The 27,917-nt window shown below is 35.1% G+C and overlaps 3 protein-coding genes across 3 annotated transcripts; 2 read left to right on the forward strand and 1 right to left on the reverse strand.

Moving 5' to 3' along the window:
* The first annotated feature begins 441 nt into the window (after nucleotides 1-441).
* On the forward strand, nucleotides 442-8,553 carry LOC142518647 (chaperone protein dnaJ GFA2, mitochondrial-like). The gene is made up of 18 exons (XM_075621439.1): nucleotides 442-691; nucleotides 792-885; nucleotides 995-1,072; nucleotides 1,721-1,803; nucleotides 1,905-1,988; nucleotides 2,074-2,112; nucleotides 3,483-3,590; nucleotides 4,366-4,410; nucleotides 4,489-4,576; nucleotides 4,766-4,830; nucleotides 4,940-5,014; nucleotides 5,654-5,726; nucleotides 6,254-6,345; nucleotides 6,456-6,527; nucleotides 6,796-6,852; nucleotides 7,143-7,191; nucleotides 7,809-7,875; nucleotides 8,138-8,553. The coding sequence occupies exons 1-18, from the start codon at nucleotides 617-619 to the stop codon at nucleotides 8,232-8,234; spliced, it is 1,341 nt and encodes a 446-aa protein (XP_075477554.1). The 5' UTR covers nucleotides 442-616; the 3' UTR covers nucleotides 8,235-8,553.
* A 1,103-nt stretch (nucleotides 8,554-9,656) lies between these two features.
* Nucleotides 9,657-10,221, forward strand: LOC142518320 (histone H3.2). The gene has a single exon (XM_075621085.1). It carries the CDS (start codon nucleotides 9,734-9,736, stop codon nucleotides 10,142-10,144), a length of 411 nt encoding a protein of 136 aa, XP_075477200.1. The 5' UTR covers nucleotides 9,657-9,733; the 3' UTR covers nucleotides 10,145-10,221.
* Nucleotides 10,222-25,079: 14,858 nt separating this feature from the next.
* LOC142519787 (uncharacterized) lies at nucleotides 25,080-27,105 on the reverse strand. Its single transcript, XM_075622814.1, has 3 exons — nucleotides 26,687-27,105; nucleotides 25,603-25,660; nucleotides 25,080-25,454 (listed from the first exon to the last, which is right to left on the reverse strand). Exons 1-3 carry the CDS (start codon nucleotides 27,103-27,105, stop codon nucleotides 25,080-25,082), a joined length of 852 nt encoding a protein of 283 aa, XP_075478929.1.
* Between the last annotated feature and the right edge of the window lie 812 nt (nucleotides 27,106-27,917).

The following is a 27,917-nucleotide window of genomic DNA, read 5'->3' on the forward strand; positions in this document are numbered from 1 at the left end:
AAAAGAAACCTCAATTTGCTAAATTTATATTTCAGGATGGGTAGACTAGTTCAGACGTTATTTATATTAACCGGACGCTGACAATTATTGTATTCGTGTCATCCAGCTCGATCTTGTAGCGTCAAGTTAACATAGATGACGTCCGAACTATACTAGCCAATCTGAAATATGACTTGTATCATCATGAATTTTCTTTGTATTTGTTTTGCCCGTTGATCAATTTGATAACTTATCTTTGAGATATCATCAAAATATTTCAATTCGTCATATTTTTAGTTCGTGCAGGGATGTGTTCATTTAACTTTTATAAAAAATTAAGATTTAAGATACGTATTTAGTTTTTACAAGTTTGAATTTTCCATATTTTAGAGGGAAGTTTGGTAAGAAAAATCGCGGAAGCTCACCTGAATATCATAACCGGGGGAAAAAAAACACAACCAGACCAACCTGACCGGTTCATCTTGTCGGTTCGGTTCCTTGGATCATTTTCAGCGTATCCACTCCTCACTAGAACCTTCTATCGGCTTACTTCTTCTCCAAATTGAATAATAATTAGGGTTTCTTTAGGGTTTTAATTATCTCTTAGGGGTCCTAATTGACTGTCAGATACCAACCGATGGTACGGTGCCACGGCTTCCGGCTCGCACGCCGCTGCCTCAATTCATTGCTCCTTCACAGTCCCCCTCCCTCCGTATGCATTATTTTTCACATTGTCTTTGAATAATGTTACATTTTGCTATGTACTTGTTGTTGTTTTAATGGATATTTATTTTTATTTGATTGATTTGCAGTTGTACGAATCTTTATGGAATGGGGACCGCAGGAGCTTCAGCTCCGCGTTGTGCGATCGGTCGAAGGCCCTTTTTAATTCCGATTTTAGAAATGGTACTTGAAATTATCTCCGAGGTTCCATTTTCTTACTCATTTTATTTTTATTCCTTGAATTATGTGGTGTCTGATGTTTTCTTTTTGCTCTTTGGTTGATGCAATGCAGAGTGTGGTGAAAAACACTGGCTGGGGCTAGGATTATTCAATAGCAATCTGGGAGCAGCACGGTTGATTCATGCCACTGGTATTATTAACATGTTATCTTGTTATATTTTGTGTTTTTCTTTGTTGAGGTTCTGGGATTTTCTTATGATTATTTTCATGTACTTGGAATTTGATTGTTTGGAATGAGGAACTCATGAAGAAAAATATAAATTATGTAGTGTAATTTATATTAATTTATTATAAGAAGCTACATATTATTGTCAGCAGTCAGCCTAATATCAAATTATTGAAGAAAATGATAATTTTTGTTAATATATCGATGTTATCTATTTGTATCAATTAAAAGTTTGATTGACTGGATAACGCACTAGCAGCATTAATTGATCGTTCCTTAATGACTCAATCTTAGTTTCTGGGTCTTTTTATATCTCCTTCAAACCACGAAGAGATTGCCTAATAAGTACGCTGGTAGCCGAAGATCAGCTACCATAATATATTGATTAAGTATAATAAGTCTACTTATTTCTTTATTATGTTTATGTGATAAAACTCATAGTGAACCTTTAAGTTGCTCAGTCTCCAATTAGCTTTTGTCATTAATCATTATCCTATTCATGTTGGTATTAATTTATGTTTGAGAGTCCATATTAACTCTTTAACTGCTGGGTTAACTGACTGACTTATTATATTCTCCTTTTCTTTTTCTCTGTTTACCTTTGCTGATTAGTGCAACTGTCAAGAGATTTTTATGATATACTCGGTGTCAGTAAAAACGCAACGGCATCCGAAATCAAGAAATCTTATTATGGGGTATATTCTTGTTTCTTTCCCTTTTGTCTTCTGAGGTTCCCTCCTATTTTTTCTCATCTCTTTTTACGCCCACAATCTCAGCTATTTCCTCGATTTTGCAGCTTGCGAAAAAGTTACATCCAGATACAAATAAAAGTGACCCTGAAGCTGAAAAGAAATTTCAAGAAGTTCAAAAGGCTTATGAGGTACATTCTGAAAGCAATGGCATTTATTGGCATAAGCTTCTAGATTTGTGTCTTTTATTTAACTTGTTATCCAAAATTTTGGCAGGTGTTGAAAGATGAAGAAAAGCGCCAGCAATATGACCAGGTTTCAAATATATATTTATCTGCAAGTAATGTGTTTCTTTAAAATTGAAAATCTTATAACTTCATTAGTCTGCATCGATGGCTCCATTTACTTCAACATTCATATTATTCTTTCTTATGCTATATTGTAAATGATTTAAGAGCCACAGTTTTTTCTGAGTGTAGGATCTAATTTTAGAGTTCTATTTTCTTGATTGTCGTTCCCAAATTAATTAAGATGGTCCTTTAATTGAACTCCTCTAAACAAAATTGAATCTTAGAATTTTTTTCGATATAGAGAGGAAAAGAAGAAAACTAAATGATGAAAAGTGAAATGATATAAGTGCAATTATGTACATGGTAAATGCGAAAGTTGTAAGCAGCTAAGTGCTTTTAATTATTTTTGTGATGTGGCTAGAAAGTGAAAAATTGATTTCGTAAACATTAGGAAGTGGTGTTGGCTAATGCTAAAGTTTAAGTTAGAAAATAAGTGAATAGTATATTAGGATCATAAGACTTGGCTTGGAACAAGATAAAATTTTGAAGACATGGATGCAGTTAATGAATATATTTTTTAGGCTTCTTGTACAAACTGATAGTATGTGATAAGAAATTTACCCACACTTAATCAAGATATACTTAATTTATACGTTCAAATACGTTACCTTATTTTTTAACATGATTAAAGATGTGTTTCAATAAAATTTAGATGAATTATTTTATGTGATTTCTTTAATATGAATAGCATAATTGAATTATTTATTTATTGTCTCAATTTTTTTCTTATTTTTCATAGTTGTCTCCAACAGTTTTTTTATGCCATGTTAAGTCTGTATTTAATATTTATTAATGTATTATCTCGTAAAAGTAATATAGCAAACCCAATAGTGATTATGTGTACTCGACATGCATTTCAAGTGACTTTTCCTGGCATATTTAGGAGTACTGTTTGATGCATATATCTATATCTGACAACTTTTGCAGCAAGCCTTCCTTAACTTTTCTTTCTGTACATATAACTTTCCAAGAAAAATTCAAAATGAAAATCACTTGTGCGGATGTGCCATTGTATAAGTCCTTTATAAAGAAATTTTGTGTTCCATGTATTTTTGTTACAATCCAATGTGTCTTACTTAAAGCATATAATAATAGCATCCTAATGCCCACATGGACTCTTAAGTTTGCAAGTTTTCTAAAAATTATATTAACTGAGCTCTATGTTTTACAAAGTGCATGGTTGCATATGATGACAGAAATCTACTATACCTGTGATGTAAAACAATTGCTTGTGTGCATGGTGGAGGAATACTTTATTCTCATTTTTTCAGTTGCATCTAAAATTTCTTTATTTGTCTTTTACTGTTTGAATCTGAAAAAATGTACCTTTAACAGCTTGGTCATGAAGCTTTTGAGCAAGCCAGTAATGGTGGAGGTCCTGGATTTAATCCATTTGAAGGAGCTGGTTTTAATCCTTTCCAGGACATCTTTAAAAATGCAGATGTAAGCTTATGATCTTAAATTATCTCTGTTGTTAACGATGTTTATAGCTCTCATTGTTTTCTCAAATGTCTTGGACTCGTAATTCTCTCCCAGTGCTAATAGTAAGAGAGTTGCAATTGATCGGGTATTGGGATGTGTTAGGGACTGAAGCTGCTGTAAAATAGCGATACTCTGCTGCAGTCTTATAGGAGAAATATTAGAAGGGTAGTATCCAGAAATTGCAAGAACATACAATGATACAATGCTGAAGCATACAGAAGAAGAATTTAGTTATTCTGCTCCAAAAACTAGCTTTTCTAGGTTGAGAATTTTTTTTGGAGTAACTAGCTTTGTATACGGGGGTGCATTGTTGACCATCACCCCATCTATTCTTCAGAAGCCTGATATATAGTAAATATTGCAAGTGTGGAACTCACCGACCAGTAGCTTTTGGATGCTCCCTCACTTAGGCTGGAAATTGGTTTGGGGTGATAGAACCTAAATACACAATACAGCCACGGGAACTTTGATGCTTTCACAGTCCCTTAAGTTGTATGGTCTAATTATGAGAGTTACTGAACTCACTGGTACTTATGATGAAAGAGGATGTATAAGTTATTAATTGACATGGGTTCAACTGGTAACAGGCGACTTCAAGGCAGTGGACCTTAACATATTAACACTTGAACTTTTCATCCTAATTTTGACCTTTTTTCCTCGGTTTTCCTTATGGTTTCTGCTCATGTTTGGAAGATCTAATCTCTGTGTGTTTTGGTATGATATATTGCAAGATCAGATTTTCAACATCTTCAATAGGAACATGGGTGGTGAAGACATCAAGGTTAAAACTTTTTGTCCAATCATCTATCACAAATTTAGTGATTTTAATACGTTCTCTTAATTTGAGACATTGATGCAGGTTTCTGTTGAACTGTCGTTTATGGAAGCTGTCCAAGGATGTACCAGAACCCTATCAATCCTGACTGATTTGGCTTGCGAAACTTGTGGTATTGGCTTTCATCTTTCCTTCGACAACTTCAGAATCCATGAAGCTCCCTTCAGGATTCTCTGGCTTTGTTCATTTTCTTTGAATCCTAACTTTGTTAAGTTGATTTTGAGCTACATGACAAGAAAGTTGAGGATTCCACTATGTTTTCTCATACCTTGACTTTAATAATTCTTCTTGTGTGTGTTAGGTGGAACTGGTGTCCCTCCTGGGACTAAGCCTGAAACTTGTAAGCGTTGTAGAGGCTCTGGCATGGTGAGTCCCTTTGGCCCACTACCTGAGTTCCTGAATTTATATTAACATTTGAGTTTTTTTTGAAAATTAACTATGACATTCATATTACTATTTTGGTTTGCCAACCCAGATTATATCACAAAATGGTCCTTTCACACTTCAATCTACTTGTCCAAGTTGCGGAGGAGCTGGAAAAATTGTATCGGTATGGCATTTCACTTGTTCTATGATTATTATTTTTTAACACACCCACTTGATAGTTTTTTTGGTTTGTTATTGTGATTTGATGTACTGGGCGCTCATGAGGATTTGTAGTATCCCATTTTTCCTGTGATTGGGTATAATTGATCTAGGCAGTTTATAAAATGGCTTTAGAGGCTGAGGATGATCGCGACGTTACTAGATCTATTATATACCCTAGGTTTGTCTGATGCATTCATGGAAGTACATTGCATTGGATAAAGGATAATGTTTTCTCATACTGGTATATACTCCCTGGGTTATAGATTTAATAAATTGTACTGTTTACCCTCGTCTAGATTATGATATCAAGTCAGTTGTTAACTTGTTTATGTTAACGTTCCTTGTGATGCCAAATGTTGAAAGATATTGGCAATAGCATTTTGCTGTTTTTTTAAACTTGAATCGAGTCTAAAGTAATTCTGAATTCTATTAAGAGATATCTGCTTATGCCTATTCAAAGCTGTTTCTGGCTTGAAGTTATGGACATGCGGCCATTACTAATTGCTGTTATGGTAGCTTTTTTATTATTGTTGGTGAAATAGAGATAATTTAAACGAATTATTCAGAATAATTGTATCTTCTGACTTCAAATTTCAACCAGAGCTTCTGCAAGTCCTGCAAGGGCAAGCGAGTGTTGAGAGGGCCGAAAACAGTTACATTGAAAGTCATCGCTGGTGAGTCTATAATAAATTTAGTCATTATTTATGTTCTTTTTAACAGCAGTTATGGCTTCTGGGTCAGCAGTTTCCTCCTGTTTTGGAAACTCGATGTACATTATTTTCATCAACCTCAGTGTTAATGGAGATTTAATAAGATGCACCTTGATATTTTGCCTGTTAAATCAGTTAATGTAGTTTAACCTACTGCTGTTAAGTAGAGAAATACCAGTTATTTTCACTAGTAATTAGCCAAATTCAGTTTTTCTCTTTGAAGTGTACTCCAATAAAAAGCTTGTGAAATTTGCCATTATGTTAGAATATCTATTCATTTTGGAATTGATTTCCGGTTGTGGCTAACTTTCAGTAGTATTTTCGAACTTGGCTCTTTACTTGTTGGTCTGGGTTAAGAATGCAGTTGTAACAATTAGCAAAATGTGAGTTGAGGAGTATATGGTTATTCATTGTTTGTATTTATTTTTGTGTGTGCCAAAGGTCCAGCCATGAGAAAAATTTTCATTTGATTCTACATTGTTGACTTGCAGGGGTGGACAACGACGAAACTATTAAGGTTCCCAGAAGTGGTGGTGCAGATCCTGATGGGAATCAACCTGGTGATCTTTATGTTATGATCAAGGTCTCTTGCTTAGATATATCACTGCATTTTGTTTCTCTGCATAAGGTAGCTCGAATGTGGTTGGAAACTTACACACTGACGTCTGGATGGAATATGGATGCAATTTTCAGGTTAGAGAAGATCCAGTATTCCGTAGAGAAGGGGCTGATATCCATGTTGATGCTGTTTTGAGCATCACTCAGGTAATACCTCTCAAGTACTCTTTTCTTTCATTTTGGTAGTAGATCAAGAAAATTATTTATTTACCCAAACTGCTAGTTGTTAGTGGTTTGATTTGCATTTATCTTAAATTCGTGTTGATAGCAAGTTACCTGCATAAAGATGTATTATGCTAAATGATTTAATTTTTACATGAAGAACCAAATTGATGGTTGTCCTGATGTCTATTTTTTAATGCCTGATGACCTGTTCTTTTAGCGAGATTAGCTAATGAACAATTTCTATTTGCAGGCAATTCTTGGAGGAACCATCCAGGTGCCCACCCTGTCGGGGGATGTTGTTCTTAAGGTCGGTCTGAGGTTTCTTTAGCGATTTATTTCTTGTTAGTGGTGTCGCTTCTATCTTCATATTTTACTCTCCTTTTTCAGATGAGATTTTGGATTTACTTCTCAGTTTTTCTGTCTTCTTCTGTTTTGGGTTTAGATTTGGAGAGGGGGTTGGTATTTGGGTTTAATGTGTTTTAGTCCAAATGCTTTTTTGGTGTAGGACGCTTTACTCTTACTGTTATCCGTTACTATTGCTATTAAACTTTCATTGGGTGTTTACCCACTGAATCTCGTTCTACCCCTGGTTTGTAGGTTCGCCCTGGCACTCAACCTGGCCAAAAGGTTGTCTTAAGGAAAAAAGGTAGGATTTTTCCTGGTTATATAACTCTGGCTCCTCAATCAATGAGTTCAGATATTATAACCATTAGTTCGTACTTGTTTGCCACCAATCTTGCTATTTTCATGTAGTTGCTGGCTTGTGAGTTGTGTCTATTTGGCATCTGAGCGTTATATATGTACTGGCATTAGAATGAGTTCCAGTAGCATTACTGGAACAATCTATTTTGGTATTACTGGAATAATCTATTTTGGTCGCATGGTCATGTTGCGTTTCATGCTAGGCATATCTGTGTTTTTGAAAGAAAAAGACCAGCCAAGCTATGGAGGGTTTAAACCACCCAAACATGTATATACCTGTGGCACTCATAGGTTTTGGCTTTTGCTAAGATATTTTGTTGTAAAGCCCATTAGAAATAGCTTTTTGATGTCCGTAAGTGCCATTCTAATTTGTCAGGAATTTACTGTGTTTAAACATATACTTTTTCCCCATTTTATGTCACTGGGCAGACAGATTTTGTAAAAACATAAAATAAAAAAGTCAATAGATTGTACTTGCCTTACCATTTTCTTCCCCTTTTACAAATTTTGCATATGATGCTACCCATCCAGGACTGAAGATTGTTAATGCTTTTTATTCAGGTATTAAAGTCAGAAACTCCTTTTCATTCGGAGATCAGTATGTTCATTTCACCGTCAGCATTCCAACGTAAGTACCTCTGATGTAGTAGGTGTAGCTCTTCTCTCCTTTTCTTGTGTGAAATTGTTTGTTATCTATCGCATATTCAAGCACATTCCTTTTCTTTTCTTTCGAAATGTTTCATTCTCTAATCTACAAGTTCAGTTCCTTTTCATACAAAAAATTCATATTCTACTAGCATCTAAAAATTTGCATCAAGATACGACGAATATGTTATGTAAGAAGATGCTATCTATTTCGACTAATTTGTCCTTCTATGCCTTCTCGTTAGAAACTTGACCCAGAGGCAGCGCCAATTGATCGAGCAGTTTGTGAAAGAAGAGCAAGGGGAAACTGATAAAGAGGCTGCTGCAGGTGCATCAGGTTGATCCCGATGGCAGCGCGAGGTGGTTGGAATATTTACCAAGGTAAATGGGAAAAAAAATTATCCCCCTTAAATTTCTGGCGCTGAATGATTTGGCTGATGAGCAATTTTGAGTTAGAAAGTAATTACATTATTTTGTGTCCCTTCCCTTTGCCGAGGAGGGTATGTAATATTTCTGGTAGCCGAGCTATGTTATAATAGATAGATCATGTTTGGATTAAGAGCATTATCGACATTATAACATAAGTTTTTATTAGCCTATTCATCTTTTTTAATGCCATGTAGTTTATCGTTTATAAATAAATTCAATTTTACATTTGGAGCATGTCTGTATTTGTTGATCTATTTGGTTTTTTTTTTTTTTAAATCTATGGATTTTGATTATAGTTTTTTTAAATAAATGGGTTTTTGATTATAGAGAAAGAATGACATCGTACCAATTGTACGGTGTACAAGGTCTTCGAACACTTGTATAAAATCCAAAAAAATAAAGTAAAAATGAATAAGGTTTTACGACACTATACGATCACTGTATCTTTTATTTTTTTTTAATCTTCCCTCTATGAATTTTATTTATTCTTACTAGTTTAAGCAAACAAATAATGTTAATGCTAAATAAATATTTGGATTATCACAAATCAACTCTAGTAAGAATAACCATCAATCGGGTGATTTTTTTATGTTTTTTTTTAAAATTTTTGTTATTTAATGAATTATTTTTTTAACAAAACAAAGAATAGTGACAAATAATAAATTTTTTTTATTAACTAAATTTTTTAGAAAAATTATTTATAGTTGTTGCTCTTTTTAAAATAAAATTTGGATAGAAATGCAAACAAAAACAAGGAGAAGTTTTTTGCTTAAATTTTGAAAAGATATAAAATTGTATATGGTCATTTATTTATACTAAAGAAATTTGGGAAAAACTCGTGTGAGACGGTCTCATTTGTCATATTTTCTGAGACGGATCTTTTATTGGGTTATTCACGAAAAATTATTATTTTTTATGCTAAAAATATTACTCTTTATTGTGAATATCGGTAGGGTTGACCCGTCTTACAGATAAAGATACGTGAGACCGTATCACAAAAGACCTATTCAAGAAATTTATGTCTTTTTTTTCACATGAGTGATAAATAATATTATTTTCATATTAATTTTAAAACATTTAATCAAAAAATTTAATAATTAAAAATAATAAAAAAAGGGATTTTGCCATTTATAAAAGCGAAGATCCTCCCGAATCTCATAATCATGACGTGGCAATATTCAATTCGATACTAAACCATCACAAGGATTGCAATACGAAGCCCTTCGTTCCTTCAATCTCCACCGTCGAACAAAAACCCAATCAACGGTCTTCCCCAACACAAATTCTAGCCTACCTCAAAATTTCCCTCTCCCGCTTATATAAACACACCAACATCCCTCCGCCATGTCATTGCGATTTCCACTCCCAGATTTCAATTTCTACAGAGATTTTTCCACCAAAATCCATCTCCCATGGCGCGTACGAAGCAGACTGCTCGAAAGTCCACCGGAGGCAAAGCCCCAAGAAAGCAGCTTGCCACCAAGGCCGCCAGGAAATCAGCCCCCGCAACCGGCGGAGTCAAGAAGCCCCACCGCTTCCGCCCCGGAACCGTCGCCCTCCGTGAGATCCGCAAGTACCAGAAGTCCACTGAGCTCCTCATACGCAAGCTTCCTTTCCAGAGGCTGGTCAGAGAAATTGCTCAGGACTTCAAGACTGATCTGAGGTTCCAGAGCTCCGCCGTGGCGGCGCTGCAGGAGGCGGCGGAGGCATACCTTGTTGGGCTTTTCGAGGACACCAATCTTTGTGCTATTCACGCCAAGAGAGTCACCATCATGCCCAAGGATATTCAGCTTGCTAGGAGAATCAGGGGCGAGAGAGCGTAGAATTGGGTATTTGAATCATGTTCTCGGTTTGATGTTTTTGTTGATTTTCCTAACAACTTTCTCTTAATTATATGATATTTATACACTTGTTGTAATATTTCTTTCAGTTATAAAAGTTGCAGTGTTATGTAGACGTAGCCTATATTAGGTGATCCACGTAAATCTTTGTGTTCTTGTTGATTATTTTATTCCGCATTTTGGGTACTATTATCATCGTGATTGGCATCGCTTCGGTGTAATCTCCCAACAACTGCTATCAGAGCCTTGTTGTGAAAATTCTTAAGAATTCTGAGTATGCTTTGTGGTTGCAGTTTTGTCTGATCTTTCACATCAGAAAAGATTTTTTAGATTTTTTGCTAAAGCTAGAGAAGTGATGGCTGGAAATGATGGATCGGGACCGGGAATCAGCAAGTTCGACGGAACATATTTTTCGTTCAGGCGGTTACAGATTAGAGATTATCTGTATAGCAAGAAGTTGCATTAACTTCTATTAGGAAATAAGTCGAAAAAGATGGAGGATGATGACTGGAAGCTTCTTGACCGGCAAGTGTTAGGTGTAATACGATTGACTCTAACGAAGAATGTGACACATAACGTGGCGGAGGCAAAAACAACGGAGGATATGATGTCCATTTTGTCGGACATGTACGAAAAGCCATCGACAAATAAAAAAGTACATCTAATGAAGAAGTTATTTAATTTGAAGATGAGAGAAGATGCATCGGTGGCTAAACACATCAATGAATTCAACACGATTGTTTCACAGCTAACATCTGGTGAAATTAAATTTGATGATGAGATTCGGGCACTTATTCTTTTGGCGTCTTTATCAGACAATTGGGAACATATGCGGGCAGCGGTTAGCAACTCTGTTGGAAAAAGAAAGCTACAATTCAATGATGTCAGAGATCAAATTCTTGCTGAAGAAGTTCGCAGGATGGATTCGGGTGAAGGAACATCATCGATATTGTGTACAAGAATCAAATGATGAGGCTTTGTTATTATCTTGTCACCAAAAGTGTGGTTCATGCTGATGTGAAAAAATTGATAAGAAGTCTTCAAGACCTTTCAAATAATTGTGTGTGATTTCTCTTTTGTTAAATCAAACAGAGTTAAAAACTCTTATATGAAAAGTCATTGGGATTCAAAGGGGAAGAAAAGAAAATATCACACATTACCTCAATTTTATATTTTAGTTATGTTGTGGATTATTTGATTTTATATTATTCTGAACGATAACACTATAACTTTCATATTGTTTAAAAAAATTTAATTTTTTATTTTGTTGAAAGGAAGGTGAAAAGTACAACATGTATGATATAAACTGTCAATATGCAAGAAATGAATCTTCGATTGGAGTAACAATTAATAATTTATTTCATGCAAATCAAATTGGAACTCAATAAATGTCTCCTACTCCTATGCTTTGGTCATTTCAAGTACTATATTCAACTCCATCAATCAGCACTCTAATACACACTATAAGTAAATTTTTTTATTGTAGGTCTACATGAATAAATTCATTGATATTATACTCACAAACTGATTATTAAGGAATATGGATTGCATAACAACTTTAATGGATTCAGTCAAAATCTGATGCAAGATTCAAGTCATAATTTTTTCCGATTTGTGTCGTATATGTTTAGATTACATGGATATTTTTATTACGTAGAATAATAATTAATTGTTGTAAATCTGATGTATTTCTTATAAGTTGCTTGGAAACCTCGATGCTATGAGGACAACGTTTGGAGATTTTGGACCACAATGCTAGAACATGTCTTTTGTTCATTCGAATTGAAAAAGTTTTCTAATTTCAATTTTTTGTTGAGAGAGCAATCATGTCTTTGGTATTTAATTTACGATTTATGGTATCATGTTTTTATGTGATTTTGATACATATGCTTTATACTTTATTGAAGAAACGTGATTTATTTTGTGGATATGCTTAATATTTTTACTAGTGTTAAAGCGGAAGAAGCAGGAGGGAAAATAGAAATTGAATAAATATATAAATAAGCTATGTAGTTTTGAAGATTTAAGTAATTGTATTTCTTGTATTGTAGCATTTACAATAGCTAGAGTAATTTTATTAGAATTTATAAATGGGTAGAATATATATTTTTATATAAATTTATTATAATATTTAAATTTTAAAATATTGATTTTTAACATTCTATATGATTTTACCACAAAAATAAGAATAAGCGAAAATTTTAAATCTCAACGTAAAATACCATCAACTAAAAATTTCATATAATTTTTAAATATAAAATATTAAGTTTTAAAATTTGAGAATAATAGTAATAAAATGACACATGTTAAATAAATAATATAAAGAAATGAAATGAGTTCTGAAACGTCCATTACTCGTTTTCTTAAAAAATATTAGAATTTTTTTCCTATCCTACAAGATTCAGCCAAAATAATACATATACGTATATACTTTAAAGTATGAGTTGTACCATTTTAAAAATAAAACAACCAACCAATATTTGAAAATTAAAAAAAATAGTTTAAATCATAAAATCATTAAACGTTTTCAACTCCTAACTTAGCAATGTTGCTAAAACTAACAACCTCTCAAAAACCACTCAAAAGTATAATCAAAGTCGTAAAAATATCTTTAACATAAATTTAAAATCCTAAATCATAAACATAAGTGCGGAAAATATAAGCGCTGGTCCTCGGGTTATGTGCTTCTTCAGTCCAGTCAGATCAACCATCAAGACCTCCATTATTATTATTATCATATTCATCTGCATCAATCACACCTAGTGAGTATAAAGACTCAACACACCATATTCTTGATAACAAATAATACATATACAGATCACATGTAACAGTGAAACTATTTTTACGTAAAATAACTTCATGATCATGCATAAACTTAAACATTTTCCATATCAACATAAACATATTCATATTCATATCATCATCAACATATTCATATTCATCATATACATATACGTATTTCTTTCGTTGAATTCAGATCGTTAGTTGTGACTTTCGTATTCGTATTGGGGGCGATTGATCCATCTACATGTAACAACAGTACTGGGCTGCGGGGACATTAGCGACACTATCACCCGTCAATTGAGCCCTGGCCTTACGTATTAATATATCATCGTATGCGTATTAGTCACAATTACTTCATATCCTTCAATATTTCATATAAAACTCATGCATATAAGTATCATTTTTCTTTTAAACCAAGCATGCATCACGTCTTTTAGCGTCAACATTATATCATAAAATTCATAAACATTTAAAATAACCATTTAAACATATAAAACAACATTCAGAGCACTGTCATGACATTTATTATTTCTAGGTGTAAAATTACCGTTTTACCCCTATACGTAAAATTTCACAATTTTGACTCTTTCTTATTTTCGTTGACTCTAGACCATCCAAATAATTATTTAAGCTTACATAAAATTTATCATATTTTTATTTAGCATAAATCGATGGCTTTTTATTTATTATTTAATTATAATATATTAATGTGTTTTAATTCCGGATTAATTAAAACTATAACATAAAATTCTCAAATTTTAAATATAGAATTTTTATATTTATTTAGCCCTCGTGAACCATGATTCGACCCCGTTGAACCACATTTCAATACCTAGCCATTAAAACCCTAAGTTTCGAACTCTTAAGCTACACCTCAAACCATGTCACGTTTTCACTGAGCCAAGCCCAAGCAACCCGGAGCCATCTTCGGACCATACCTCCCCTGGACCCTCATGGACCTACTGGACCCATAGAACTTCACCCTAGCCCAACCTAAGCCTCCCACCATCAATAGCAAGCAACGGCCGAGAACCATGTTGCACTAGGACTCTACCATTTCTCGCCTAGGACCTAACCACCGAGCCAGCCCCTGACCCAGACCCTTGTGCACCCTCTTAGGACACTAGGGACCTAGTCTAGCCCAGCCCGAAGCCCCCTGGCCAAGCCACAAACCCTGCGCTCGCTGCTGCACTTGCGCGCCTCCTCTTGGGTGGAGCTAGGACTCCTTCCTAGCCGTGTCTCTTGAGTCCTAGCCACGCTAGGACTCCTTACCCGACTCAGACCATGACCCAGCTGTGATCCGAGCCGAGCTATGCAAGGCCTATCCCCTTAAACCTGAACCTTGGTTCAAAACATGCAAACTCGGTTCCAGCTTATTCGTTTCTTGTGTTCAGCGTGTTTCGTGTAATCTAGCACATTTTAACTCGTGTAAAAACAACCCTTAAACCTTCTCTAATCATGGCAGCCCCTTCATGAACACATAAATCATGTTCTGGATCAAAAAACCATGCCTTAAAAATTCATATTGATGGATAATTGAAAATAATAAAAGTGAAACTTGTTTTCCATACAATTCATGATCAAATAAATATTAGGGTGTGATAGATGAGAAAAAGAAAGAAATATGGCGTGTCTTCGCGTAATTTACGCACGAATTTTCGTTGACGAATCGAAGAACGACGACGAGAAGAACTTGGCTGAATTCCTCAACAATTTTGAAGCATTTCCCTTGCAATTCACGTGTGTGCCGTGTGATTTTGATGGAGGAGGAGTCTTGTAATTAAAATATTATGGTAGGGCGTGTATTTATAAAATAAAGGGTAGGGTTTTGGGATTTTATTTTTGGTAAAATAATAGTATACAAGCTTGGGACCATTAGTATAGTATAATAGGCCCAATAAGCCCAATTGTGCATTTAAAAATTATTTCGTTTAGGAAAGTTTGTGAAATTATTAGCCGGGTTGTCAAAACGTTCGTATTTTTGTTGAAAATCGAATACCGATAAAAATTACGTCCTGGCGTATAAAATCACCTCAAAACTCCTTATTTTCAAAAATAAGAAAAAACATCAACCTTATTTTAAATAATTAAAAATAATTATTTAATAAAAATATTTTCCATTTTTCAGCCATCGGTCTCGGTTTCTCGATCGCAATTCGAATAACCTTTAAAAATACAGTTTTATGCATTCATGCAGAAAAGTACATTTTAAACATGTAAATATGCCATCATAATTAATTTATGAAATTAAAACAATTAAATTAAATACAAGGAATTGATGATCTTGCGTGCATACGGTTCACGTGGACCTTCGAATTTTTGGGATATTACAAGTTCAATGGTTAGTTTTTGTGATTATGATTAATAATAATAATAACAATAAAAAACAGACATGTGTAAGAAAAAATTAATGGGGTGTAACTCACTTGGTATAGGATAGAATTGGCCCATATCCATATAGTCAGAAAAGCTCAAAATATGATAAATAGTGTTCAAAATTGAATGCTTAAACGATTAAGCTGGGCTTGGGTGTCCTCGTCTCCATCGACCGTGCCTCAACTTCTCCTTCTTCACCTTCCACCAAGTAGAACTTTCCTATTCCTACATCCATCATTTTTGTTCATAATATTGTTGGTACCAAATACATCTGGTGATAAAAATATGAAAATAAAAGATAAAATTAGACCATGAACAAGATAAAAAGAGTTTTATCTGAGGATCTTCTTAACCATACTCCAATACTCGCGTCCATGATTTTTTATATATCGACTAACTGTTGACTGTTTTCATTTCTTGTGCAATGTTCGGTCTTTTATAGATCACTGCAAACATTAAATTTCCTAGTGCCGATACATATACTACTTGAGACACATCCTCTCCGCTTCACTGCTAGGACACATTTCGATGGATAATTTGAAGTTAACAGGAAGATATGTCAATATTAACGTAATGTCTTGCATGTTGAAGCTTTACAACATTTTCTTCATATAATTATTTTTGAGAAATCCAAAACATCATGTTAGTTCTCTCTCGGTGAATTTGCATATCTAAAATATTGTTTGCTGGTCCAAAGTCCTTAATATAAAATTACCTAGCCAACCGTGTCTTTGATTCTTGGATCTGATATTTGTTGGGACTTACTACCAGCATGTCGTCTTTATACAATAGCAAAATGATATAATCATCACCATACTTTTTGAAATACGTACAAGGATTTGCATTAAGTCTTTTGTATCTAACACTTATAATATAAGAATCAAATCTCTTGTACCAATACCTCGACGCATGTTTGAGACTGTAAATATATATGTTTAACCTGCAAACCAAGTTTTCTTTGACTTTTTCTACAAAACCTTCTGGTTGGAGCATTTAGATTTTTTCTTCAAGATCTCCATCAAGAAACGTCGTTTTCACATCTAGCTGTTCTAGATGTAGGTTGAACACCACATACAATTTCAACCTTGCTTTGACTGCTGTAAACTGAACCACATGAGAAAATATCTCATTGAAGTCATCGCCTTCTTTCTGAGCATAATCTTTTACTACCAATATAGCATGATACCGCTCTACTTAGTTATTGCTATAATGCTTGAATAGTAGACCTATATGTTACTAATGAATTTCCTTCCTCGTGGTAGTTAGGATGACAATTTTCTCCATGTGTTTGTGGCCTTGCGGGAAAAACCTGAAATGGGGCGGGTTTGGGGATTTTTCAAATTTCTGAAGTAAAGTGGGGACGTGTATGAGAATGTTATCCCCATCCCCTAACCCGCCGCGAGACCTCCGATAATAATATCATTACTACTACTAATATTAATGATTTTTTTCTAATGATTAACGAAAAAGAAAACTCAAATTCATAAAATTCAAATCTCGTTCATGATCCAACTCATCATCTCATGATAATTATGTGGTTTCATCTGTTTTGTTTATTAAAATCATGAATTACAAAAGTTTGTATTGTTTAAGTAAAATTTATATTTATATATGTAACCGAATTATTGTAACAATATTCTTTAATTGTTTGAAGACTTTTTTTTGTTAATTCAATTGATATTTGAAATGGTGTTGAGGATAGTGATTTAATTCACACCAGGTCGAGGATGATGATGAAAAATTCGGCTCACCTCATTACCATTTTTATATTATCTGAAGCGAGGATCATGACTAAGATGAATATTTCAAGTTCGCGAATTCGAGATGAGAATTTTCTTGCTAATTAGATAAAACCAGGTATGAGGATCTGATGAGGACTTAATCCCCATGGAGATTAAATGAGGAAATATTCGATTAGGAAAAATAGGAATTGAGGCGGTGATAGAGAAGGATTGATTGATCGCCATCAGAGTCTTTAGATCAATCACTATTGAAGGAGAATGATTGATGATATAACAAGCGATTTTGTCTGATTAAGTCCAAAATGACTTAGCTAGACTTACGGCCCTCAACATGGATCTTGTTTTGTACGATATAGTTATGTTCATATTCTCGTCCACACAATTGTGTTGAGGTGTGTAAATCGTCGTGAACTGTCTTTTGATGCCATCACGTTGGCAAAATTCATTAAATTCATCATCTGTATATCATCTTTCATTGTCAATTCTCAAACACTTGATTTTATTGTTAGAATCAAGTTCAACCCGTGTTTTAAAAACTTTAAAGACTGAAAACATGTGATTTATTCTTGATTAGATACACCCAACATCATCTAAAAAAATTATCAATGAATGAGACAAAGTATCTCGTTCTTTCTAGAGATGCAATTGGTGCTTGGTATATGTTAGAATGAATTAGCTCCAATATGCTTTTGTTTTTGGAAATAGAAGTGTCAAACTTTAATCTATCCTGTTTACTAGTAACACAATGCTCACAAAAAAGTAGAGTAACTTTTGTGAGCTTCAGCAACAACTTTCATTCAGAGAGAATTTTCAACCCTCGTTCTGATATATGTCCGAGCTTTCTATGCCACAACAATGTTAATTCTTCTCATAAACCAACTGATGCAACAAATAGTTCCATCTCTTTGTGTGTTTCTCCTAAAAGTATATAAATTTGCAACAATTTTTTCGTCTTTATAACCACAAGCACACCTTTTACAATTTTCAAAATAGGGTAGTGATATGGTTTTGTACTTGATAGCATCCAATTTCCTCGAGGACAAAAGATTCTTTGTCAGTCCCTTCACATGTACCTCCATTACGGTGAGAACAATGCTATCAAATATATTTATTTTCATAGTACCGACCCCAATGATTTCTAAGACATGATCATTTTCAATGAATACAGATCATCCCAAGACTGGTTCATATTTATCGAACCATTCTCTACGTGATGTAATGTGTCACGTTATCCGAATCCTTACGTTGCATATTTTACGCACGCAAGCGGCATTTTTAAAGTTTCAATATATGATAAGTAAAGAATCGTTCTCAAAACAAGTGTCTATTCGAAAATTAAATTAAGTATTGTAATTAGATTAATATCAAATTTATTTAGAAATTAAATGATAGTGTCAATTTATAACAAATAAATGTGATTCAAACACATGTCAATAATGAGATTTTAGATAAGAGAGAAGATCTAGAGGTTTGATTTATCCTAGTTTTCCACAACAAATCAAATACTCCTTTATGAATTTAAACTTATAGATTCAACTAGTTTAATAGCCAAGAAAAATGTTTCTATTTCTCTTTCCCAAGTAATAATAAATAGATTCCATCATTCAATATTAATTTTGTATCAATATCTAAAATCTAATATTAAAAGATGTGTGTGAACAATCATTTTTATCTCGACTTCGATGGGGTTACATGTCTATCGAACAATGTCAATACCCAACGATGTGTTTTTTGTGATCCTAATTTCAATCTCTCTCCTGAGTATGAGATTTCAATTATATTATCAATCAATATATGACCAAGAAATTGAAAGAATTAAGAATAAGAAAACAAAATTAAATAAATAGGAATGCACTTATATAAATAAAAAGTCACAAATATTGTTTCCAACCAAACTACGTTATTCTTCTAAAATAGAAAATTAGTTCATAACATAATATAAATAAAAACAAGGCATGTTTATAGATCTAAAAATTAATCTAAAGAATTTAAGAAGAGAAGAACAATAGTAACGAAGCCAAAGTTTTTTCACCGTCCTTGGATTTGACGTCTTCGTCTTTGTTGCAAGTTATTCGCCTTCAAAAAATTCCTCGTGCAATTCTCTTGATCGATTTCCTCCGTTTTCCTGCGTGTATCTACGTCTCCTCCTCTATATTTTGTTCCCCCTACTAAAAGCCTTTAAAGATAGAGATTTTGCTGCCTAAAACTCTAGTTCCAACTATCGGAGTCTTCAGATCAATCTTTACTGAAGGAAAACTATTGATTCTATAACAAGCAGTTTTGACTGCTTCGGCCCAAAATGACTTGCTAGACTCGCAGTTCTCAACGTAACTATTGTTCTGTCCAACAAGGTCTTGTTCATCCGCTCTGCCACTCCATTCTCTTGAGGTGTGTTAACTGTCGTGAAATGTCTTTTGATGCCCTCATGTCTACAAAATGCATCAAATTCGACATTGGTATATTCTCCTCCATTCTTAGTTCTCAAACATTTGATTTTGTTCTCAGAATCATGTTTAACCCGCGCTTTTAAATCTTTGAAGACCTGAAAATTATCAGATGTTTTCTTGATTGGATACACCCAACAGCTCATAGAGAAATCATCAATGAACGAGACAAGATCATCTCACTCCTCCTAGGGATACAAACAATACTTTCTAAACATTTGAATGAATCAGCTCCAACATGATTTTCTTTTGGTAGTAGAAGTGTCAAAATTTAATCTGTGTTTTTTACTGGCAACATAATGCTCACAAAAGGGTAGTGGAATTTTGTCAGCTCCAGGAGCAGCTTTCGTTCTGAGAGAATTTTTAACTCTCGTTCTGACATATGTCCAAGATTTCTATGTCATATCAGTGTTAATTCATGTCCTGAACCAATCGATGCAACCGCTAGCTCAGTCTCTTTGTGTGTTTCTCCCAAAAGTACACATAAATTTGTAACAACTTTTTTTACATTCATAACCACAAGCGCGCATTTCACAATTTTCACGATCTCGTTCTCAATATAGGTTTTGCATTCGATATCATCCAATTACCCAAAGACAAAAGATTTTTCGTCATTCTCTTTACATATCATACATTTTGTATGGTACGAATGATGATATCAAAATTTTTTATTTTGATAGTATCAACCCCATCGATTTCCAAGGCATGATCATTTCTCATGATTATAGATCCTCACGACACTGGTTCATACTGATCGATCCATTCTCTCCGAGAAGTCACGTGTTACGTTGCTCCTGAATCCATAATTCACGTGTCACAAAATTTGTGTCTATCTTCTGCAACTATTGTTGCTTCGCTGAATAATATTTCACTACTGCCTGAAGTACTAACCAGATTTTTTTGATAACCTTTTAGATACTCGTATATTCTTTCTTGAAGTGCCCTTTACCGTCACATTTAAAGCATTAAATATTTTTTTTCTTACTTCTTGAATTTGATCTACCTCGCCTTTGGCTCCCACTGGAGTCACTGTCCATAAATCTCCTTCTTATCATCGGTAAAACTTATGCCTCCTTTGAATTTACCAACATATCTTCCTTATTCTTGCGTCGACTTTCTTCTTCAAGAAACATAGTTAAGACATCGTCGAATTTTAAAGATCCCATAAGGATATTGTTAGTTAAGTTGATGATCAGTTGATTATATGAATCTAGTAGACTTTGAAGTAGAAGCTCCGAACGTTCATTTTCTTCTATTTCATACCCATAGAGGTGAGTTTGGCAAATAGAGTATTTATTTTGTTGATATGCTTTGGTCATCAGTGAGGATTCCGCCATCCGAAGAGTATAAAGCCTTCTCTTTAGGAAAATCTTGTTGTGCAGTGACTTAACCTCGTATATTTTTGTCAAAGTATTTTATATATCTTTTTTCGTTTTTATCTTTGAGATACTTAAAAATAATTCGTCTGCTATAGCCAATTGTAAATTGACAACAATATTATCATTCATCTCATTCCACTTTCCATTGCCCATCATTTCCCTCGGCCTATCTCTCATAGCTGCCAAACATTTCTTCTTAAAACTACTTGTATTTTTATTTTTCACATAATAAAATTACTCACATTGAACTTTGCCATCTTGTACTTACCCGTCATTATGTCTACAACAATTTAGTAGATTGGAAAAAAACTAGGAAATTGGGATACATTCAATTGATAGAGGTGATCTCTATTTGTAGAGCTCTCATGGCTTGTGAACACGAGAAGTCAATTTTCAATTGCATCTGCCTTCAAATTTCCAAACTCATTAAATGTGCCAAAAAATATCAACTTATCAGCATTCATATTCAGCTTGTAAACAATTTAGGGTCTCGTTACTTTGATAGCGAATAGAATACTGAGCTTTGTGTGGGAAACTGGTCTTGAATTTTCGAAACCCATCCATAGTCGTCTCTTTAATCATCTTCTTCTCCTTTTTCTAAAGATTTTTGAATTTGTGCCTGGTAGTTTGGTTCATTTGTTTGTTTAGATTGTCATATTCAATCTCAACTCATTGTTCCACAGCTTGTTTAAATAGCTAGGAGAGACGCACAAGAACAATGCCACAAAGAAGTCGCCCCAACTTTGCAAAGATGGTGAAATGTTTACTTAAATTTTTACATAGCAATTATGTTCATTGTAACAAGTTCTTTGCGTGCCATTTCAGGTATCAGATCATGTAAATCAAAGGGAAAAAAAAATAAAATAATAATAATAAATTTACCGAAATAATAATAATAATAAATTATTTTCGGTATATACCGAAATACCGAAAAAAAAAATATTCTGTACCGATACCGATACCGAAAATTTCGGTACGGTATCATATCGTACCGAAATTTTCGGTATACCGATTTTTTCGGTAAGTTCGGTATTTTTTCGGTACGGTTTTTCGGTATTTCGGTATTTTTTCCCACCCCTATCTATAAGATTGATTATTTGACACTTGATCTTGAACTTTTTCCTAAATAAACACACGACCCAGTGGCTGTAAAATCGTGACAGTTCGGTTTGCTTCTCTTGGTGGGCAGAGAGAGCAGCAGGATGAATCCGAGATTCCTCATAGTGGTTGCGCTCTTTGCAGCCATTTACTGGACGGGATTGGGAGGGAGCGGTGGCAAAGGACACAACCGTACCTCTGCTGATTCATTGGTGTCTCGTCCCTTTATTGCATGGTTCCCTGCAGATATTGTTTCATGTAAAATCTCCATGGTGGATCGTTTCATCTTCTGTACTTTTCTTGCTTATTTAACAAATGCTCTTCGTTCTGATTGTTTTTTTTTATTTAAAATTTTTGTCTTTTTTTGAGGTGATCTTGATTTGACTTCAATGCAACATTGACATTATGCTTACGTGTTTCTTATGTATAAGACTAAAAATAGTAAAAAAAATTGATTTTGTAAACATAAGATACAATTATCGAAAGAAAATGAATTATAATATGTTTTTTATGGTTTGAAAATTCCAAAGAACATCTCAATCCTTTCGCACAAAATATGTCGCTTTACCACCTTTTTTATAAAGTCAAATAGAATTGGTAAATCTTTCACGCACGTGACTGGGGTTAGTCGACATGGCGTTGTTTAACAATCATACAATCAAAAACAACAAGCATCGTAGTACAGTGTAAACCGAAACCAGTTTATATCATGATTTTCAACAAAAAAATAATTGTCTTTACAACGAAATAACTGAAAAACAACAGAGTAAATGCGGAAATGTTACAATTAAATTTAAACTTGAACTAAAATCTCGAAATTTCACCAGCTCCAAAACTGGTCCGATTCTTCTTCTTCGAGTTGATCCTCGGGGTTATCTGGGAAAGGATTGTAAGGGGTAAGTGATATGGTCGTCACCCAGCAAGTGGGGGCCGTTCGAGCACAATATAACAACATGCATAATTTCGAAAATCACATAACATGTACAAAATAATTCATGTCGACACATTTCTGACCTAAGCACTGAGATTCATCTACTTTATATAGTTTACTGATATTAGTCCCTAATTTTTACTCCTCTAAGGGGGCGAAGCCATATAACGGTTACAATCCCACCGTGTAAGGCCATAAACATGTCATATTGAGATTCTCACCCATATTCAATCGAATCCTCGCAGTGCCCAAAACCATACGACAAACAACATAAGAACGGAGTAGAAGATGAATTTGTACTCGACCAAATTTTCAAAAAAAACAAAAAATGCATAACCGAAATTTAATCTTTAAAACAAGCCCACTTACAGTATTTTTAAATGCTAAAAACGTGGAAGGTTCTGCACCGGGTTTGGAATTTCTTCTAGGCCTGGACTACAGCAGAGCTTCACTACTCGACCGAACTTGAAGATGAAATTTTCAAAAATTCTGGGGAGAGTTCTAGAGAGAATTTCAAATTTTGAGAGGCGTGAAATTCGAATGGGAGAGTCCTCCTATTTATAGGAGTGATGTGAAAATCTTACCATAATTCGGTTGATATTATTTCTAAAATTGTGAGATAATTATTCCATAATTATCGAGATATATATTCCATACTTAGAATCATGCCATAACAATTAATTCGTGTAATATTCATTGAAATTTTCGAAATTTGGCTTTTGGACTGGATGGTTCCATCCTAAATTATAAATTAATGTGTATATCTTGAACTGGATTTCAAATTTAAGGTATTTATTAGCTGAGAAATTTTTTTGAATACCATGTATTATACAATATTTTCGAAATTTCTATTATTTACAAAATTCGAAAATAATATCTTATACATGTCTATGATAAATTAAAGTTTTTATAACTCCAAAAATTCACGGGTTATCACATCCATCCCACTTTATTGGAATTTTTGTCCTCGAAACTTGAGTTGGCTTGGTCTTCAAAGAGGTAGGGATATTCCTTTCATATCTTTTCTTCAACTTCCCAAGTTGCTTCTCGGCCCCTGTGATTCGACCACTGTACTTTGACGTAGGGAATGACACGTCGTCGAAGAACCTATTCTTTGGTGTCCACGATCTGATAGGGATTTCTTCGTACTTCAATTCTTCTCTCAAGTTCCCTTCGATTAAGAGTGGTTCTACATCCAACACGTGGCATGGGTCTGGAATGTACTTCCTGAGTTGGGATACGTGAAATACATTGTGGATTCTTGACATGTTCGGTGGTAGTGCAAGTCTGTATGTCAGCGTGCCCACTTTCTCCAAGATTTCAAGGGTCCGACATATTGAGGGTTTAGTTTCCCGACTTCACTGAATCAGACGACTCTTCTCATAGGCGAGACTTTCACATAGGCCTTCTCGCCAACGTTGAATTCTACAGGCCTTCTTTTTAGATCCGCCCAACTCTTCTGTCTGTCTTGAGCTGCCTTGAGATTTTCTCGGATAACTTTAACCTTGTCCACTATCATCTATACGAGCTCGAGTTTCACCACGGCTTTTTCTCCCAATTCATCCTAATACATAGTTGATCGACATTTCCTTCCATAAAGAGCTTCATGTGTGGTCATTCCAATGCTGCTGTGATAGCTGTTGTTGTATGTAAACTCAATTTAGGGTAAATGAGTGCTCCAGTTGCTACTGAATTCAAGGGTGCATGCTCGCAGCATATCTTCTAGGGTTTGTATTGTTCTCTCAGTTTGTCCATCGGTTTGATGGTGATAGGCCGTGCTAAAGGTCACTTTTGTTCCCATGGCATCTTGAAAGCTCTTCAAAAAACGAGAGACGAATCTCGGATCTCTGTCAGACAGGATGCTCACTGGTACCCCATGCAGTCGTACGATGCTGTCCATGTACAGTGTAGACAATTTGTCCAGATTATAGTTCATGCAGACGGGTAGGAAGTGCGCAGATTTCTTGAGTCTATCCACAATCACCCATATCCTGCCGTGACTTTGTCTTGAATTTGGTAATCCTACCACAAAGTCCATGGATATATGCTTCCATTTACACTCGGGGATTTCTAAAGGTTGCAGTAATCCTCCAGGTCGTTGGTGCTCTGCCTTGACCTGCTGACATACTTGACATTTGGAGAAAAATTCTGCTACATCCCTTCTCATGCCATTCTACCAGAAATTATTCTTGAGGTCCTGTGCATTTTCGTACTGCCTGGATGGACTGAGAATTTTGACTTGTGCGCCTCTGCCATTATCTCTTGGCGAAGGTTATCGCTGTCGGGTACGCACGGTCTTCTTTTCATCCATAGGATTCCTTTGTCGTCGATCTGAAGATCTTGAGACTTCCCTTCTCCGACTTGATCTTTAAGTTTGGTCAATACCGGATCTCGATCTTGATTTAACTTAACGGTTTCCTGCAGACACGGCTGGGCCGAGAGGGAAGCTAGAGTCACTTTGCCTGTGCCTTTCCGACTTAACGCGTCAGCCACTTTGTTTGCTTTACCCGGATGGTAGCTTATGGTCAAGTCATAATCCTACAGAAGTTCGATCCATTAGCTTGAACGTTAGTAGAACTTGTGGTCGAGTTCAAAAAATTTTGTGGGGGAAATTGGAGAGACATGAGAAGCGAGTAGAACTTGAATGAATGTCTGTTGAAAAGAGTGACTGACCAGTAGCATGAACGTGAATAGAAAACTGAAGTAAACCTGGAATAACCTTCATCCCAAATCGTGCATAGAACCTGAAAATTCATCCCTAAGACAAATAAATGAACATGTCTTATATTCAGAGCCTAGGGAGTACACATTCATCCCTAGGCCAAATAAATGAACATGTTTTATATTCAGAGTCTAGGAAGTACACATGAGAAAATTATGCACTTATTCAAAAAAAATTATGCACTTGTTCAAAAAAAAAAAATAAAGTGAAAACCAAAAGAGAACGTAAGGTGTGGGGAAGCCAAAAAGGGATGAAATCCTATCCCTAGACTGAAAATATGGAGATGTAAAGCGTTGAAGAATGTCAGATGAAAATTCTGACAAGTGCATAATGAAAATGATCGGTGTACTCTCAATCTTTTTGGACCACTTGAGTGTACATGTTGACACTACCCCCTTAAATATTGTTGTGCAATTATGAAATTCTACTACATTGTGTTTACTGGTCGATCACGAATAGAAACAGAACTCAGGAGAGTGAAAACTTACGTTGAATTGTTGATTTGGTGACTCACATGATTTGCGAATAAAACTATCTGAAGCACAAGCTAGTTGAACCCACAGCAAACACACGGATACATTTTCTGTCCAAATAAAAATGCTATGTGGTGCTTTGAAAGGGGTGTTAATGGATGTTGTGATATGGTTGATGAGATGTAGTTCAAAAACCCGCAGAGGCATAAGACGCCAGTTGCTGTTTTGCCTTCGAATTGATTGTTTATTACTTTTATTTGGTGTCTTATTTTATGTCTTAGTTGAGGTCTCTGACCTATTTTGCTTGAGGGCAAGCAAAAGGTCAGTATGAGTGGGTTGATAGGGGCTATTTTTACGTGTTTTATTGCATTAATTTTGTGTGTGGTTGCATTGTGTGTGCATGCATTTCATATACATTTTGTTCGTTTTAGAATTATCAATTTCATATGATCGTGTTTAACTTGTATGTGATGAATTTGCAGGTGAAGTGACCGTAGAACTGAAATCGGGACAGAAATAGGCAAGCCACAAGAACACTTGGCAGAAAGATTGGCGCCTGGGCGGTAGAATCTTACAGTGCAAGTTTTGCTTGATCAGGCCTCTTGAACTTCTGTCCTCCCAGAGAAGGCTGGCTGATAAGAGGATGTTTATTTCTGTTTTCCCATTCTCTTCGGCGAATGTCAGCTTTGGCTCGGATATCCACGCCCATTAGGTCTGAAAAGTTGGCGAGCTGGTAAATTGCTAAAGCCGACGGGATTCGGCTGTTCAATCCCTTCTTGAAGCGATATAATTTCAAGACTTCATCCACCATAATTTCCAGAGCATATGATCCAAGGGCATTGAACTGAGAGGTGTATTTCACAACTGACATATCCGGAGCTTGAGTGAAATTTTCAAACTCACTCAGTTTCTGCAGTCTGACCTCAGCTGGATAATATTGTTTCAGGAAGGCTTCTCGGAAGTGCTGCCATGTGATTGGTCCCGCAGCTGTCATGGCTGGAGAGATCGCTTCCCACCATGTTCATGCCTTGTCTTCTAAGAAAGACACTATCACGTCCACTTTAAGTGCTTCAGGGCCTTCCAGCAATCGCAGCTGGGTTTCTACACTTTTCAGCCGACTTTGTCTAACTTCAAGGTCGGCAGCTCCATTGAAGGTTGGATATCTATTCTTGTGGAGTGATTCGTAGTGGAACTTGATCCCATTTGGTGTGGGGGTGGTTGATTGGCGTTCGGGTTCACTAACCCTTGCAGTGTTGTTGCCACGATCGTGGCTATGACAATCAAGTCTGCCTGGTTAAGACTGAACCCCGGCGGTGGTCCATTATCTTCTTCATTGTCATGGTTGTTGTTTGCATACCAGGGTTGCAATTTTGTCTCGGGGGTCTACCGGTCATTTCATACAATTCAAAATTTCCTAAGATTTTGTTGTGCATATCAATATAATTCATTGATAAAATAAATCATGCTGGAAACCACAGAAATTAATGAATAAATAACTTAACTTTAATGATTTCTGAATATAGAGGAACATAAACAACTGAATGTAAACAAATCGTACTGAAGAAATAACGTAGCAATAATGAGAATGTAAACTCCTAGTAATAAAAAAGGGTCAACTAAGACACTCTACTCCACTGTCTCTCCATCCCCGATGGTTTCTAGGAGCTCCTTCTCTATCTCGACAGGCTCTTCCTCTTCAGGCTCCTCTTCGGGCTCCTTTTCTTGCATTAGCTCTATCATATACATGAGCTGGGTATTCTCACCCATGAGCTGTGCCACATGCGTCTTCAACCCCTATATCTCTTC

The sequence above is a fragment of the Primulina tabacum genome, chromosome 11 (genome assembly GCF_025594145.1).
Source record: "Primulina tabacum isolate GXHZ01 chromosome 11, ASM2559414v2, whole genome shotgun sequence".
Classification (NCBI taxonomy): domain Eukaryota; kingdom Viridiplantae; phylum Streptophyta; class Magnoliopsida; order Lamiales; family Gesneriaceae; genus Primulina; species Primulina tabacum.

Bases quoted from the DNA above. Each gene is read 5' to 3' on its own strand.
- LOC142518647 (XM_075621439.1), top strand. From the start codon at position 617: ATGGTACGGTGCCACGGCTTCCGGCTCGCACGCCGCTGCCTCAATTCA. The intron at 1,804-1,904 runs GTATATTCTTGT...TCGATTTTGCAG, and splicing joins TCAAGAAATCTTATTATGGG to CTTGCGAAAAAGTTACATCC. The intron at 5,727-6,253 runs GTGAGTCTATAA...GTTGACTTGCAG, and splicing joins TACATTGAAAGTCATCGCTG to GGGTGGACAACGACGAAACT.
- LOC142519787 (XM_075622814.1), bottom strand. From the start codon at position 27,105: ATGACAGCTGCGGGACCAATCACATGGCAGCACTTCCGAGAAGCCTTC. The intron at 25,661-26,686 runs GTAAGATTCTAC...ATGAATTTTCAG, and splicing joins GATCAAGCAAAACTTGCACT to GTTCTATGCACGATTTGGGA. The intron at 25,455-25,602 runs GTTCATGCTACT...GAACTTCTGTAG, and splicing joins TACTTCAGTTTTCTATTCAC to GATTATGACTTGACCATAAG.
- LOC142518320 (XM_075621085.1), top strand. From the start codon at position 9,734: ATGGCGCGTACGAAGCAGACTGCTCGAAAGTCCACCGGAGGCAAAGCC.